Below are 17,197 nucleotides of genomic sequence, written 5' to 3' on the forward strand. Positions count from 1 at the left end.
TGTCAAAAGTTGAACTTTGAAAATGAATACAAAGAAAAAATGATCAGACCATGGTGCTACTTTAACTGAGTGTTCAGCGCTTTAATGTAAAGGCCAGTTATCCCTTAAAAACACCAAATCTAATGTATTAAAGTATTTTTGGCTGGACTGACTAACCAATTGCTCCCAATTTAAAGCAGCTATAGAGTTAAGCGTAATGTCACAGCTCTCAGATAAAGGCGTTACCATCCACATGGAAATTAAAATCTCTTAAAACTATAAAATTCTTACAAACAGCCTTAAAAGAAAGTCGAACATCAATCAAAAATGGAAGGAGATATTCCTAAAAACCAGGTTGACCATAGGTCAAACATACAACCTAGGAAGCAGAAAAGGCTGCAAGTATCTCCAAATTAGAAACAGACTCAGTCTGCAAACTCAAACGTTTTAGAGCAGTTTGTGCTATACGTACCGGGGGCTATGCGGTCCGAGTACAATTACATTTTGTTAGCTGTAATTAACTTTGTCTGAATATGTTGACAATTATATTTGCATAAAAAGCTGCCTCTTACGGAAATTCATAAAAAAATTAGATGTCCTCCTTTTCTGTGAATACCTGAAATAAAGATATAGCAAGCAGTAGGCATGAAAAATACTTTGTAACTGTTGTCACATGGAAAGAATGGAATTGGAGGGGTTTTTTTTGTTTTGTTTTTTTTTAACAGTTTGAAGACACTTGGTGAAGTGGTTTGCAATAAGTCTCTTGTACTGTTAAATGGCCGGGCTTATATCTCATGCACATCTGAAAACTCAGCTAGTTGTTGAAAGGTTTGGGAAGCCCTGAGCTAAAAAGAGTAGGTGTAGTTCTCTCTTGTCCATGGTGCTACCTCCTTTCTTCAAAACTGTATCAAAGTAAGCCCAGCACATAGGGTAGTTGTCAGCACTAAAGGAAGAAGTGAGAGAGCTACTGGACCCCAGGAAAGGAGATTAAAGGTGGGGGGAGGGGAATTGAGGTCAGACGGCAACCAACATGGGCCCTGACGTTTACGGTCTGGGGTACTGATATTCAGAGATAAGGGGGGAAAAAAGCACAGGACTGCTTCCTTGGGCAACAAGTCCATAAGCAAAGCACGTCAAGCAGCATTGTCTGAAATTTTTAAGAAGGCTTATCACCCATTAAAAATGTTGCTAGCAGAAATTTTTAATGGCTTATCATAAATCATGGGGCTAGCTGCACGGAACAGCAGTTTCTATCCTTAAGAGAAACATGGGGGATAACCATGGCACAGCAGATACTACTACCATAAGAAGCTTGCTGGGCAGACTGGATGGATCATTTGGTCAGTTTCTGCCATCATTACTATGTTACTATGTAAGAGTTTCAGGAGAAGAAAAACCAGATGTGATTGCTTCTGCTCCTCTGCCTTTTATTGTCAATAAAAAAAAAAAAATGACACTGAAGTTGGCAGAAGGACTGTGACACAGCGTGAATGGTCTTCGGCTTACCGGAGGACAGAGTAGATTGGTCTCCGGCTATTCTTTTACAGATTTTTATTATTTACAGGCAAATTAAACAACCATGAGCTTGCTGACCAGGCAGTGCTAGAAACAAAAGTGCAGTAGTCTTCAGATATGTAGCTTGAACAAAACTCCTGCTTCTTTCTTCTCATGTGTGGGGCATGCAATCCTCCTTGGGGCCTTTCTTCTTATCTTCCTACAACCAGTATTCCCTTGTGGGCTGTCTTAAGGTGGACCAGGCTAGATGTCTGGTCCTAGACTTTTCAGAAGAATCTAACATATACTCCTTTACAGATATTGCTGGCAGGTAATACATATAATACATATACCATGTTGGGGGAGAGCAGGTGACTGAGCCCTGGATGCTGTAGTTGATGCTGCTGGATCCTGTAATAGTGTTCCTGAGTGGATATAGGGACAGAATTGGCATCTAGGCTTGTGGCAGGGTCTGGTCCTATGTTAGCGTCATTTTTATATGGTTTGTGCTTGCTGGTGAGTATCTGATTGAGGTTAGGGGGCTGCCAGTAAGCCAAGACAGAGCTGCTGCCCATGGCCTGTAAGAGAGTGATGTGATAGTGTCCAGGATGAATTACATATCCTTGATGTTACATGTTTGGGTTTTAGCTGCAGGTGACAACCAGAAGTGTTCTGTCTTTTTTTCTTTTTTTGGGATGTTCCTTTAGTAGGTTGTTTGTGGGTATTCATTTAGCTATTGATCTATGTTTTGTTTTGTTTTTTATTTTACTATGGTAGGTATTGTAGTTTCTGGAATGTTTGTTCTAACTTCTTGAAATGCAAGTCCTATTTAAAGGGGTTAAACAGCTGTGACTGTACCGCAGAGCTTGGCTGTAGACACTGGACCTTGAGGTGATAGCAGCTAGAAATTTGTAGAAATGTGTTGTCCCCCAACTCAACTTAACATTGATAACTGCCCTATTCCAATCTCGTCTAAACCATGATACCTTGGTGTCATACTCGATTCTGAACTTTCATCTACTGTTGTCAAAAATTCTTTTTATAAACTTTGCATCTTAAAAAATCTAAAACCTCTACTATTTCATAACAAGTTTCACTTAGTTCTTCAAGCCATTATATTCTCCATTCTCATTTACTGCAATGGCCTATTCCTAGGCCTACCGGATTATACTTTGTTCAAAATGCTGCTGCATGACTTTTATCTTCCTCAAAAATTAGACACCATATCACACCAGTATTATCGTTACTACATTGGCTCCCTGTTTCATTTCGCATTCAACACACAATTCTGTGCATCATCCACAATCTGATCTACAATCATCTACTCTACAGCAGTAACTCTATAGCAGTTACTCTATAGCAGTTACTCCGGATTTATCAACCATCAAGACAATTATAATCTTCTGACAAATGTTTACTAGAAGTTCCCACCGTTCATCTTGCCAGACTAGATCTTACAAGTCACCGAACCTTTTCAGTTGCAGGCCCTTCTCTATGGAATTCCCTTCCAGACAATCTCAGATTACCTCCCACTAGCAAAGATTTTAAGAAACTTTTAAAAACTTATTTATTTAAACTTGCTTTTACTTAATTTCTTTTACTTACATTTTTTCTTTCCTGCTCTTCTGTGATTATCTTGCTTTTTACTTGTGTAATTTCATTATTTTTTAATTGTATTTTCATTATGTTTGTGTAAACATTGTAAACCGTTTGATGTACCTCCATTATATCAAGCGGTACATTAAAATACTTAAATAAATAAATACTCCCTTAGGGGTAGATTTTAAGACATGCACGTGCGCATCTATGTGCACGCGCTACCCGGCGCGCACACATGGACATGATTTTATAACATGCGCGTGCAGACGCGTGCATGTTATAAAATCAGGAGTCGGCGCGCGCAAGGGGGTGCTAAGTCCGCATCGAGCCGCGCTGCCTTCCCCCGTTCCCTTGCAGGCCGCTCTGAAATTGGAGCGGCCTCAGAGGGAACTTCCCTATCCCCCCACCCCACCTTCCCTTCCCTTCCTCTACCTCTCCCGCCCTTTCCCCCCTACCTTTTTTCTTTTTTTTTTTCTTGTTGTAAAACTTACTTCAGCCCTGGGGCTGAAGTAAGTTGCGTGCGCCGGCCGACTGCTGGCACGCGATCTCCGGTACAGCAGCCATGCGGAGGCCTCTGGCCAAGCCCCACCCCACCCTGGACTGCCCCTTTTTGCAAGCCCCGGGCCTTACACGCGACTCGGGTCTTTACGTGCATCGCCAGGCCTTTTGAAAACAGGCCCAGCGCGCGTATGACTGGTTACGCGCGTAAATCCTCTGAAAATCCAGCCCTTGATGACTTAAGTGGTAGGAGTTTTGAAAAACTTGAAACACTCATATCTTTTCAGGCATTAAATAAAATTCAGCTGTGCTGAATTACGGAAATATTTTTTTGCTAATACTGTTGCTTTAGAATACAACACAAGGCTCTTCATAACTCTTAATGTATGTTTCAATTTATATCGCCTTTCTTTTCCTTCACCAAGATGTTGTACTTTATTCTTTTTTTTAGAGTTTATCACTTCTGTTTTGATTAGTTGATTAAGTTCACTATTTACTTTACGTGCCAATATAGAATGAGCATTATATCGAAATGCAGTGAGCCAGAGGAACACATAAATATAATATCTGTGAATCAGTGGCTGCTAGAATAACTGACAGGTAGATTTTAAAAGTGCTGCTCATGCAAAAATGGCCCCCTGCACACTTATGTGGGCCGCGCGCAAGCAACACGAAATTTAAGAAGCTGAGAAGTACACGCGTACATACCTGTGCTCGCATCAAGAATAAAGAGGCAGAAAGGGGGCGGGGAATTGACGTTCTGGGGTGGGGCCAAGACTTAAGCTCGTAATCACCGAACTTTGCCATGCTGACCATGGCAACGCGCGCCACGTTCCCTGCGTAACTTTACTCATAGTCCTGATGAGGCGCAAGTCTGGAGATTTGGGGCCAGAGAGATCCTGAACACTGAGGAGGGGAGCAGAGAGAGAGAGGGAGAAAGAGAGAGATCTCCCATTGAAGAGGGGCATTTTCAAATCGGGGTGGGTTTTGGGGGGCGGTATTACATTGGTCTTCCTAGGGCATAAGGATCTGCAGGCTCTTGTAAGACTGCCCCCCCCCCCCATAACCCACCCTGACTTGAAAATGCCCCTCTTACAGTGGGAGATACATAGATGTCAGATTGTCTCTCTAAAAGAGTCTCTCTCTCTCTCTCTCTCTCTCCCCCCCGCCACTCACTTGCAAGTACGCATGTAAAGGCTCCAACACATACGCATGGTAGGAATATTTTAAATGGTACGCGTGTACTTGCACGCACAATACAAAACTGAGTGTGCCTTTGCTCACGTGCCCAATATGCGTGTTTATGGGCACATATGCACTCCTTTTAAAATTTACTTGTGACCATTCAGCATGTTCCACCATGTATGGAAATAGTAAATACTAAGAATAGCTTAACTGCTGAGCATGCACGAAATACCTCCCTCCATCCTTCCATCTCTCACTAATTGAGCCCCTCCTAACCCGCTAAGCTCTCTCCCCCCTCGCTCCCCCCTGCGACACCTTGTGTATAGAATGTACATAATGCCACCATCTTGTAAATAGACCACAACCAATCCCACCTTTGTCCTATGGATATACATAAAACCCAATTGCTTCCCTGCCCCCCCCCCCCTCCCCTCCCCCAACCTAGTTCTAATATCAGTTACAATGTAAAGCCCAGTTGGCTGAATTTACTGTTGTCTGGAAACCGATGTGATGTCTCGTGCGAATGTCGGTATAGAAAAACGTTAAATAAATAAATAAATAAATAAATAAATATATTTGAATGCTGAGGAGCTAAGCAGATAGGAATCTTTAATTTCCACAGCTCAGCTCATATGCAGTCCCCCTTTGGGTGGGGGTCACCTTTGGCAGCTGCAGCCCCAGAATGGGAGGCCTGTTGGGGAACAGAATAATTCTGGGAGGCCCACAGGGAGACTGGCACCAAGCAAGGGTCCACACCTGAGTTTCCAGTTCCAAAGAAAAAGATTTTATTAAAAGTTCAAATATGTATCCAAGTGCCAGAATCACAACCAAATTATCAGGATATAATCCCACTAAAAAGACAAATAGAATCTGTCAGAAGCGGGTGAAACAAAACAATCACTTACAGGTGTCGTACAATTCAAGATCCAAAAAGCAAACTTCTCTTCAGATGTTAAGACAAAATTCAGCCTTTAACTCCAAGATCTTCAGGGTAGCATTTTCAAAGCCATAAATCTCCTCCTGCAAGGGTCAACAACCCTTCTTCATAGAGTTTGAGTCCTGGATGGCTCTCAGTGATCTTGTTCAGCAAATCCTCAGCTACACCATCACCTCACACCTAGGGGAGGCTGCAATTAGCTCAAAACCTGTCATTTATTAAACTCACTCGTCACTCGTCTACCTAGCAGGAATCCCCTTACATTCCTCTAAATCTTCCATCCTCGCCCTCCACTCAGCAATCCTTCCCTGCCTCGTGCTGAAGCAATATTTATTATTAATATCCCCTAGAGCAGTGGTTCTCAACCTTTTTTTGGCCGGGACACACCTGACAAATGGTTCTCATATGCGTGACACACTGAACATGTGACCATCACGGGGCTAAGTGTAAACATGCACTCTGCATCCACAGGAATCCCCTCAACCCTCAGCAATGAGTGCAGAGCAGATCTAGGGCATAACCCGTACAACTCACCATACAAAAAAAAGATATTCTGATTCTGATGACATCTCAGTAAAAGCAAAACAAACTCCCTTTACTACCAGGCACAATAGCCTTCCTTATGAAAAGACAGTAATTTACCACTAATGCATATCCTATTGAGAAAACACATCAAATAAGATTGATACAAATGCCTACATGCTAGTAAAACACCTCACTTTGGTCACACACCCAGAACTGACCTTCACCAAGTACAGAAAAAACACAAATTATAAATATGGAGACAGAAACTGGAACGGAAAACCAAAAAAGCCACTCTGCATACAGTGCGAACCTGGAGAAATGGAAAGAGAAATATAGCACCTAACAGACTCAGGATTTGCAATAATGCACACAAACTAACCTGCACAAAGTTACACCTGTATTACGGAACACACGCAAACAGTAACAACCCTATCTAAGAAATACAACTATTAAACCAGGCCCTAAACACTAAAACATTTCCTATTGGGAAAACAGAATAAGCCAAGCTGCTAGAGAGCCCCACACAGAAATCATTGTAAAGTTATACCAAAAATGTTACAAAGCAGCTGCTGAACAGAATAATATTCAATTAAATACTCATAAAAATTATTAAAACATGTCCAAATATCAATAAAATATTTCAAAACAGCAGACATCGCATAATACCCAATAATTAAAATGGCAGTCAATCAAGAAAAATAAATTTAAAAAGCCACCTTTACTTACCTTCTCCAGCAACTCTCCTACTCCTTTCCCTTCCAGGCCAATAGCACTAACCAGAAGCAGCAAGGGCTGCTGAAGCTCTGTCCTCAATCTTCTTCCTTAGCACCCACAACCAGTCACTCACAACACACACCCCCCCAAATAGACCCCACGACCAGTCTCGGTCTCTTTCACACCAGTCATCTTCCTGACCAGTTTCTCTCTCTCACACAGAAACACATCACCTCCCTGACCAGTCTCGCTCTCTCAATCACACTCATGTTCTCTTATATACAAGCTCTCAATCACACACAAAAGCTCCCATTCACACCAGCTCTCACCCAGGCTTCCATTCACACCCCTACACACAAGCTCTCACCCAAGCACCCATTCACACCCAATGACACAAGCTCTCACCCAGGTACCCATTCACACCCACAGACACAAGCTCTCACCCAAGTACCCATTCACACCCACAGACACAAGCTCTCCCCCAGGCACCCATTCACACCCTCAGACACAAGCTCTCCCCCAGGCACCCATTCACACCCACAGACACAAGCTCTCACCCAGGCACCCATTCACACCCTCAGACACAAGCTCTCATCCAGGCACCCATTCACACCCACAGACACAAGCTCTCACCCAGGCACCCATTCACACCCTCAGACACAAGCTCTCACCCAGGCACCCATTCACACCCACAGACACAAGCTCTCACCCAGGCACCCATTCACACCCACAGACACAAGCTCTCACCCAGGCACCCATTCACACCCACAGACACAAGCTCTCACCCAGGCACCCATTCACACCCAGAGACACAAGCTCTCACCCAGGCACCCATTCACACCCACAGACACAAGCTCTCACCCAGGCACCCATTCACACCCACAGACACAAGCTCTCACCCAGGCACCCATTCACACCCTCAGACACAAGCTCTCACCCAGGCACCCATTCACACCCACAGACACAAGCTCTCACCCAGGCATTCATTCACACCCACAGACACAAGCTCTCACCCAGGCCCCCATTCACACACAAGCTCTCACCCAGGCCCCCATTCACACACAAGCTCTCACCCAGGCCCCCATTCACACACAGACACACCAGCTCTCACCAAAAATAACTTCTTCCTTCATTGCAGGGATGGGCTCCGGTTCCGCCGTGGCTTTAATCCGGCGGGCCTTCTTTTTTCGGCGCCACGGGGATGGGCGCCTCAGTCAGAGGTCGGGTTTCCTCTTCGTTGCTAGGGGTTGGGTTTTCCTCTTCACCGCTACGGGGCTAGGCTCCCGTAGCGGCCTTGCACCTTCGGGGTCGGGTTTTCTCTTCACCGCTACGGGGATGGGCTCCCGTAGCGGCCTTGCACCTTCGGGGTCGGGTTTTCTCTTCACCGCTACGGGGATGGGCTCCCGTAGCGGCCTTGCACCTTCGGGGTCGGGTTTTCTCTTCACCGCTATGGGGATGGGCTCCCGTAGCGGCCTTGCACCTTCGGGGTCGGGTTTTCTCTTCACCGCTATGGGGATGGGCTCCCGTAGCGGCCTTGCTTCGTCGGGGTCGGGTTTTCTCTTCACCGCTACGGGGATGGGCTCCCGTAGCGGCCTTGCACCGTCGGGGTCGGGTTTTCTCTTCACCGCTACGGGGATGGGCTCCCGTAGCGGCTTTGCACCGTCGGGGTCGGGTTTTCTCTTCACCGCTACGGGGATGGGCTCCCGTAGCGGCCTTGCACCGTCGGGGTCGGGTTTTCCTCTTCACCGCTACGGGGATGGGCTCCCGTAGCGGCCTTGCTTCGTCGGGGTCCTACACTGCTATTCCTCCCACCCCACTCCCGGGCAGTGCCATGCCTGCCTCACCGGCCAATCAAAGGCTTCCTCCCTTCTTCCTACTACCACTGGCAGGTGGCCAGGGAGGAGGCTTCCGATTGGCCTGCGCGGGGGAAGGCAAAATGAAGGAGGCTTCCCATTGGGCAGTGGGGGTAGGAAGAAAGGAAGCTTTCAATTGGACCGCGGGGGCTGGAAAAAGGGAGAAGGAAAGTACAATGGGGCAGTGGGACACCGGGAGACGCGACACACCTGCCGGTGGTTGGCGACACACTAGTGTGTCGCAACACACCGGTTGAGAAGCGCTGCCCTAGAGCCAATAACCTATGGGAGAAAAGCACCTCCCACTCCCCTAATGGACATAATCATTTCCCTTGCCATCTAATGTAAATAAAACAGCAAAAATCTGCATACACTGTCAGGTTTACAAATACACAAACGGCTGGAGTAGCAGGCTTGAGTACAGTATTAAGTGGTTTCTGTGCTGAGAAAGAGATATATTAAGGAGGACAGGATAACAGAACATCTTCCACACAATTTATATTACAGTTCATTTCTTTCCTCTCTCTAGGGGCACCCTGGCCGCCCAGGACAAATAGGCTTCCCAGGACCTTCGGGAATGACAGTAAGTAAACTAATATATTCCTAGAAAATGAGATGTCTCTTTCCTTCTAAAAAAAAAAAAACAAACAAAAAAAACCTGAATGAAAGTATACAATATACATTCTTATGAGAGATGAGCCGGAGAGTAGGGAACAGAAACTTCATCAGTGGACCAGATAGAAAACGGAGCTCAATGCTCACAGTGCGTTCCAGGCAAAGGAGCTTCTCAGTGCTGATCTTCATTCATACACAAAGTAGTTGATTGAAATGTGCCTTTGTAACAACCCTTTGCTATCTCTCCTTTCCAACCCCACTGTACATTCTTGCTTCCATCATGTTTCTTAACAATTTAATCAAAGGGAAAATTGACATTTTCAAGAATCATGTAGAGAATCAGTATTTTCAACAAAGCAAAATAAAAATAATTTCAGCAAGAGACAAGTGCTGGATACTTAAATATAAATGTTTACACAAATGGCTAGACAATAATTAGGACTTTAGGGGTCCATGTTCTAAAAATGTTCTATCTCTAAATTAGGTGCCTAAATTTAGGAAGACTTTCAGCTGCACGTAGAACCCTACATTTTCTGCTAAAAATTAATCTAAAACTTAGTTTTCTTACTGTTTGCATTACATTAAATTATTGTAAAGCTGGTTGCTATGTTACGTTACATTGTGAACCGAGGTGATGTTTTTTAACGTGCCCCGGTATATAAAAAATCTTTAAATAAATAATAAATAAATAGGGACCTAAATTTAGACCTGCAATTCATTTTCCTGGATTTAGGATCCTAAAGGGAGTTATTTCCAAAAGGTTTTCTCCCATTTTGTGTCTATGGGGAAAATGTTTATTTAGATGGGATCTAAGTTAGGTGCCTAGAGCTGAAAATCGGTGCTAAAAGCCTGGCTTTTCCCCCCTCTAACGCTGCCCCCATTGCTGTTCATTTTTTAGGCACCTAATTGTATCACCTAGTGTAGGCTCCTACATTTAGATATTCTAGTTAATTTTTAAAGGGGCTGATTTAGGTGACCAAACCTAAAAGTTAGGCACCTGAACCCTTTGAAAAATGATCCATTAGTATCTGTATGCAGTTCAAAGCAACTGAAAGACAATGAAAATGCTCAGACTTTTTTAACACTTGACCATAGGAAGTATATAAAGTGAAAAGTGAATGATAATTTAGGGCATAGTATTCAAATAACCTGCATAGTAGCAAACTTCATGGCTGTTTTTAATGTGCATACTTTAGGTAAATTTAAAAAATAAAGTACCAATATTGAAAATTAGCAAGTACAAAGTGTGAGAATTAAAAGCATCAGTGTCACCCAATTCAGGATCAGGTGGATTGTGAAAAAGAGGAGCAATGGGTGGAAATTGCTACATGAACATGTTTGTGTTTTGTTTTGTGAGTGGAAGGTAGAATTAACTGTGGATGTACAGACTTAAAAGTTGTAAGAAAAGTGCTGATGAATGAATAACATGGATGAGGTTGCAGTGACACTTTGCTGCAGATAGATTCTATCTGATTAGAATTTTATATCAACTTTTTGGCATCCTGCCAGGTCTTTGTGACCTGAATTGGCCAGTGTTGGAAACAGGATACTGGACTTGATGGACCTTTGGTCTGATCCAGTATGGCAAGTCTTATATTTACTTTGCACCTATTATTTGCGCAGGTAGCTGAGAGAGGGCAAAATTGTGCTCATATATTTGAAATCAAGTATATGCATGTTGTTTTCCTCCCATGACCTAAACTTTCCCAAAGGAACACCTCTTTGTAATGTGGCTAAAAGTATGTGTACTGTGAAACCTGTGTGTACTTTCAGCTGCATTTGAGTAAGGCAATTTTCAGTCAAGCCATTTCAGTGAATAAATGCTCTTAAACATTGCCTTCTTAATGGGCAATGCATAACATTCTATTTTTTTTTGTTATTCTACCCAGCTCTTCAACCCTTTTAGACAAAAGTTAGATTTTGTTCAAATGTTTTAGTAGTTCTTATCTGACATAACCTGCCTTTTAAAGTAGATCTTTTGCCAATTCACATTAAATCTTTCCTGGTCATAACTGTTCTGTTCACAAGTACGACTGTGCATGTAAAATTGCCCCCAGAACCCACCCTACCCCACAAAACTCACCCCGCATTCATAATGCCCCCTCTTACAATGATATAAAAAGTTGAAATACAAGTGTGTTACGGGACCGGGCCGTGCCCCGGTCCCTCCTCCTACCTCGGGCCCGGCCCGGCCCGCGCGGACTCTTCCCAGGCCGTCTAGGCCTATATCACAGCCTGCCGTGGCGTCTCCTCTGCAAGGGAGACGCCGCCGATTCCCCATCGCCGGCCCCGCCCCCTAGGTGTGCGCGCACGCAGGGGCTCCAGATTTAAAGGGGCCAGCGTGGGAACTCAGGAACAGTCCCAAGGATGACGTCAGATGCTGCAGGGTATATTCCCTGCAGCTGGGACTAAACCCTCGCCTTGCAACGAGGTTCTCTCAATTTCCCTGAGTCTCTAGTTGCTGCGTTGATCCCTGGATCGTTCTTGCTGTCTTCTGACCTCTGGCTTCCGACCCGGCTTCATCTTCTGACCACGTCTCCAGCTTCTGCTCCTGGTTTTGGATTTGACTTCTGATCTCTGGTTTCTGACCTGGCTTCGTCCCACGACTCCGTCTTCAGCTTTCGCCCCTGGCTTCAGTTTGGACCTCTGACTCCTGGCTTCTGACTCGGCTTCGTTCCTGGACCCCGACTTCGACTCTGCCTCCATCTCAGGTATCCGGTACTCGCTGGCCCAGAGGATTCTCCTAAGTCCCAGCGGCTCGGGCTCTCATGGGCTCCTCCCGAGGGAGCCGCGGGCTTCCAAGGGTGGAGTATCTCCAGCTTCTTGGGTCCAGCCGTCCTCATCTTCCACCTCTTCGATCGCTGCCCGGATCCTTGGTCGCATAGGGTCCCGCCTAAGTCCAAGAGTCCCAGGTTCCTACAGGCTCCTCCTGGAGGGACCTCGGGCTTCCAGTGGTGAAGCCTCTGCCAGAGTCTCTTCAGTGCCGCCTCCCAGCTGTGACGCTTCCTGTGAGTCCCCACAGCATAACATCCACTGTCTCAGCCAGCCCAAGGGTCCACAACTCTAACAAAGTGAGCCTCCAAGAGGAACTCTCTCTCTCCCGAACTGGGATTTGTGATAAATCCTGAAATGCACAGAAAAAAGGTGTAGTTATTTCTGGCATTAAATCTCATGAGAGTGTGCATTACATTATTGCACGCAATGTTAACCAGCCCTCATTTCCATTTACTCCGCCCAAACTCTTTCCACTAGACTGTTAATTTTAAATTTGCATACGGATTTCGCGATGTGGTATTTATCGCATGTGTTATGCCATTATCGCGGGCGTTAGGGCCCTAACACCTGCAATAATGCCCTAATGCATCTGGATAAATGACCCTGTAAGTGAGGTAAATTTTTTCTTGGTTACTTAGTTTTGTAAGGCAAAACTTCCCTTTCCTAAAATTACCTGTTCCTCATTAAGCCATGTCTGTCTATATGACCAATAATTTTGTTTTTAGGTATAGCATCTAACATTTTGCCTGGAACTGACAATAGGCTCACCAGTCTATAGTTTCCTGGATCAACCCATATCCCCCCTCAGCCATCTCTTCTCCAAGCTGAACAGCCCTAACCTCTTCAGCCTTTCCTCATAGGGGAGCTGTTCCATCCCCTTTATCATTTTGGTTGCCCTTCTCTGTACCTTCTCCATCACAACTATATCTTTTTTGAGATGCAGCGACCAGAACTGTACACAGTATTCAAGGTGCGGTCTCACCATGGAGCGATATAGAAGCATTATGACATTTTCCATTTCATTAACTATTCCCATCCTAATAATTCCTAACATTCTGTTTGCTTTTTTGACTGCTGCAGCACACTGACCATTTTTGTCACCCTTCTCTGGACCGCCTCCATCTTGTCTCTGTCCCTTTTGAGATACGGTCTCCAGAACAGAACACAATACTCCAGGTGAGGCCTCACCATGACCTGTACAAGGGGATTATCACCTCCTTTTTCTTACTGGTTATTCCTCTCTCTATGCAGCCCAGCATTCTTCTGGATTTAGCTATCACTTTGGCACATTGCTTCACCGTCTTCAGATTGCTAGACACTGTCACCTCAGGTTCTTATGGCCTGGATTAGCCACTGTTGGAAACAGGATGCTGGGCTTGATGGACCCTTGGTCTGACCCAGTATGGCATATTCTTATGTTCTTAAGGTCCCTCTCTTGCTCCGTGCACAACAGCCCTTCACCCCCCATACATACAGCTCTTTTGGCTTATCACACCCCAGATGCATGACTCTGCACTTCTTGGCATTGAATCCCAGCTGCCATATCTTCAACCACTGTTCAAGCTTTCTTAAATCGTATCTCATTCTCTACTCCTTCCAGCGGGTCCACTCTGTTGCAGATCTTAGTATCATCTGCAAATAGCAAACTTTACTTTCTATACCTTCTGCAATATTGCTCACAAAGATGTTGAACAGGATCGGTACCAATCCTTGTGGCAGTCCACTTAACACAGTTTCTCTTCAGAGTAGGTTCTGTTTACCATCACATGCTGTCTTCTATCCTTCAACCAGTTTGTAATCCATGCCATCAGCTTAGCACTCACTCCCAAGCTTCTCATTTTATTCACAAGCCTCCATGCGGGACCGTATCAAAAGCTTTGCTGAAATTCAAGTAGATCACATCGAGTGCTCTTCCTCGATCCAATTCTTTAGTCACCCTATCAAAAAAATCAATCAGATTTGTCTGATAGGAACGTCCACTGGTGAATCCATGCTGCCTCAGTCCTGTAGGTAGTTCACTATCCTTTCCTTCAGCAGAGTCTCCATTAATTTTCCCACCACCGAGGTGAGGCTAACCCACCTGTAATGCCCAGCCTCCTTTCTGCTGCCACTCTTCTGAAGTGGGACCACCTCTGCTCTTCTCCAATGACTCGGCACCACTCCCATTTCCAGGAAACTATTGAACAGGTCATGCAACGGACCCAACAGCACATCTCTGAGTTCCCTTAGTTTCCTGGGATGAACCTTATCAGGCCCCATGGCTTTGTCTGCTTTCAGTTTTCCTAGCTCTTCCCATAATTCTCTTCTGTAAATGGAGTTTGGTCTACTTCACCCCCATCCACAGTCTTGTTAACCAGTGACGATCCTTCTTCAGGGTCGTTTTTACTGAACACAGAACTGAAGTATTTGTTTAATATTTCCACCATTTCTTTGCCTCTCTCCACACATTGATCCTTATCACCTTTCAATTTCACTATACCACTTTGGACCTTTCTCCTTTCTCTGATGTATCTGAAAAATGTTTTGTCCCCTTGCTTTACTTCTTTGATAATTCATTCTTCCTCCTGACGTTTTACCTTCTTGATTACTTTCTTCGTCTCCCTCAGTTTCACTAGATATTCTTCCCTGTGAAGAAACAGACTCTGAAATGCTAGCAGAAATAAGAAAAGCAAATAAATTTGGCAACACAATAATAATAGGAGATTCTATTACTTCAATATTGACGGGGGGGAGGGGGGCAATTTCTCATCAGGACATGCTAAAGAGGTTAAGTTTCTAGATGCCATAAATGACTGTTTCATACAGCAGCTTGTCCTAGAACAGATGAGAGGAGCAGTTACTTTAGATCTAGTCCTCAGTGGAATGTACAATCTAGTACAAGGAGGTATTGTTGTGGGGTCCATTAGCTGTAGTGATCATAATACAATCAAATTTGACACTCTCTGGGGGGAGGATATTAGGCAAAATGTTGAGAAACTTGGCCGCAGGTGGCCGCAGCCGGGCCTCCCTTCCCTACCCATAGTCACCGGATCTCTCTGCTGCCTTCCTCGCTCCGGGGCAGACCGCTCCGGGGCCTTAACGCAGCGTCCTCCCCATGAGGGAGACACCGCCAAACTCTTCAAGGGCACCATCCCCTTAGGCGCGTGCATGCGCACAGAAGCCTGGAATTTAAAGGGGCCGTGGTGGGAAACCTCGGCTCGGCCCCAAACCTGAAGTTACCAGCTGAGGCCTATATAAGGCCACTTCAGACTTCTCTGCTTTGCCTTGGCAACAGGTTGACTCTCCTGAGTACCTGACTCGGTTCCAGTGTTCCTGCTTGTTCCTGACTCCGTTCCCATGTTCCTGCCTGTTCCAGCTCCGTTCCTGTTCCTGTTGTTCTGCTCCTGCTCCCGCTCCTGCCTTTGTTTGCTTCTTTGGTTTTGACTTCGGCCTGGTATCTGGATTTCTCTCTCTTCTGCCCGTCCTGACCTCTGGCAGGTTCTCCAGCTTCCGCTTGTCTTCTGCCTGCCCCATCTTGTTTTTGTTGCACAGGAGGTGGACCCTTGAGCCGAAGTGGGGTTGATGCAACCCGCAGGGCAAGCCCTACGGGTCCCCACCGTTGGTAGGCGGAGCTGGCTGACTGACGGAGGCCGGTTGGATCTTTGCCATTACCAGCCCTCGTTCCCTGCAGGTTGAGCCCTTGGGTACTGGGGCCGGCTGGAGTTAGGTGGGCCTCTGTCCGCCAGGGACCAGCAACGATAGGAGTAGAAAGTCTGGTCTGGATGAGGCAGAGTCCCAGAGACCCCGGTACCTAATGGAACGAGAGACAGACAGGGGGCACCCGAGTAAGAACAGGCCGAAGCCTGAGAGGCCAAGTCCAGAATAAGTATAGCAGAGGCGTCATTGAACAGGCTGGAATCAGGGCAGGCGGCAGGCAAGGAAGAACGGTAAGGCAAGGCAATGGTCAGGTCTAGGAGACAATCAATAAAGTAGTCAGGCAAGGCAGAGCTCAGGTCCAGGAGATGATCAGTAGCGTGGTCAGGCAAAGCAGAGGTTGGGTCCAGGAGATGATCAGTAGTGTGGTTAGGCAAAGCAGAGGTCAGTTCCAGGAGTCAATCCGTAGAACAAGTAGAGAATACACAGGACACAGGAACAGGGAAGAGAATCAGGACCAGGATCAGGAACATGGACGAGACAGGAACCAGGAACATGAAGGAAGCACCAGAGGATGCATTGAAGTACATGACCAGCATGGAGACCTGTTACAAAGGCAACTAACTGAGGCTGGGCCTGGCCTTATATACCAGGACCCAGTGGCGTCATTGTCTGGGGCCGCAGGTTAGTTTCCCGCTGCAGCCCCTTTAAAAGAAGAGGAGATGCGCACGCACGCACCTAGGGAGGAGCACGGCGCAGGACGGTGGCGTCTCCCTGCGGACCATGCGGGGAGGCCCACCGGGGAGCACGGACGTCCGTTGCAGAGACAGAAGCATCAGAGGTGGCCCGAGGTCGAAGGCGGTGGCCCATGGCCTCAAGAGAAGTGGAGTCAGACGCTGGAACAGGCAGATGAGGGTAAGAGGGCCTGGCAACAGTTTTAAAAGAGGCATCCTGACACAATCGTAGACAATCCTTATTAAAGGTCCATCACCGGAAGTGATGCCATCTAGACAATCTAAATAGAAAAACATTATCAGCAACCATCATCAAGAACAAGGCACAAAAATAACAGTAAAAATACACAAATATCTTGTGAAAGCCAGTCACAGAAACACAGAAAGATCTAAATTTGTGTTGAAGCCAGATGGTATGAGAGTCTGCAGATGATGGATCCAACATTGTTCAACCTGTAAAAGACGTCGTGAAAAGTCACAGCTATTACATAGAAGCATAAAGTTCTAGACAGTGTGACACCAATGCGATGGTCAAACAACTTTTTTTCAAAAAACTATGATGTTCAATCATGCAAGAACAAACTGTGCGCGTAGTTATCCCGATATAGAATTTTTTGCGTGGACACTTGATAGTATAGATTACCCCTTTAGTTTGA

The 17,197-nt window shown here is 45.7% G+C and overlaps 1 protein-coding gene across 2 annotated transcripts in view; it reads left to right on the top strand.

The window, feature by feature from the left end:
- LOC115096615 (collagen alpha-1(XXVII) chain B-like) overlaps positions 1-17,197 on the top strand; it is a 514,116-nt gene that overhangs the window by 325,988 nt on the left and 170,931 nt on the right. For both annotated transcript variants that reach the window (XM_029611498.1, XM_029611499.1), the window contains exon 27: positions 9,314-9,367. In XM_029611498.1, the coding sequence (XP_029467358.1) occupies positions 9,314-9,367 (54 nt within the window). The remainder of the gene's footprint in view (positions 1-9,313; positions 9,368-17,197) is intronic.

Source organism: Rhinatrema bivittatum, chromosome 8, assembly GCF_901001135.1.
Source record: "Rhinatrema bivittatum chromosome 8, aRhiBiv1.1, whole genome shotgun sequence".
Classification (NCBI taxonomy): Eukaryota; Metazoa; Chordata; class Amphibia; order Gymnophiona; family Rhinatrematidae; genus Rhinatrema; species Rhinatrema bivittatum.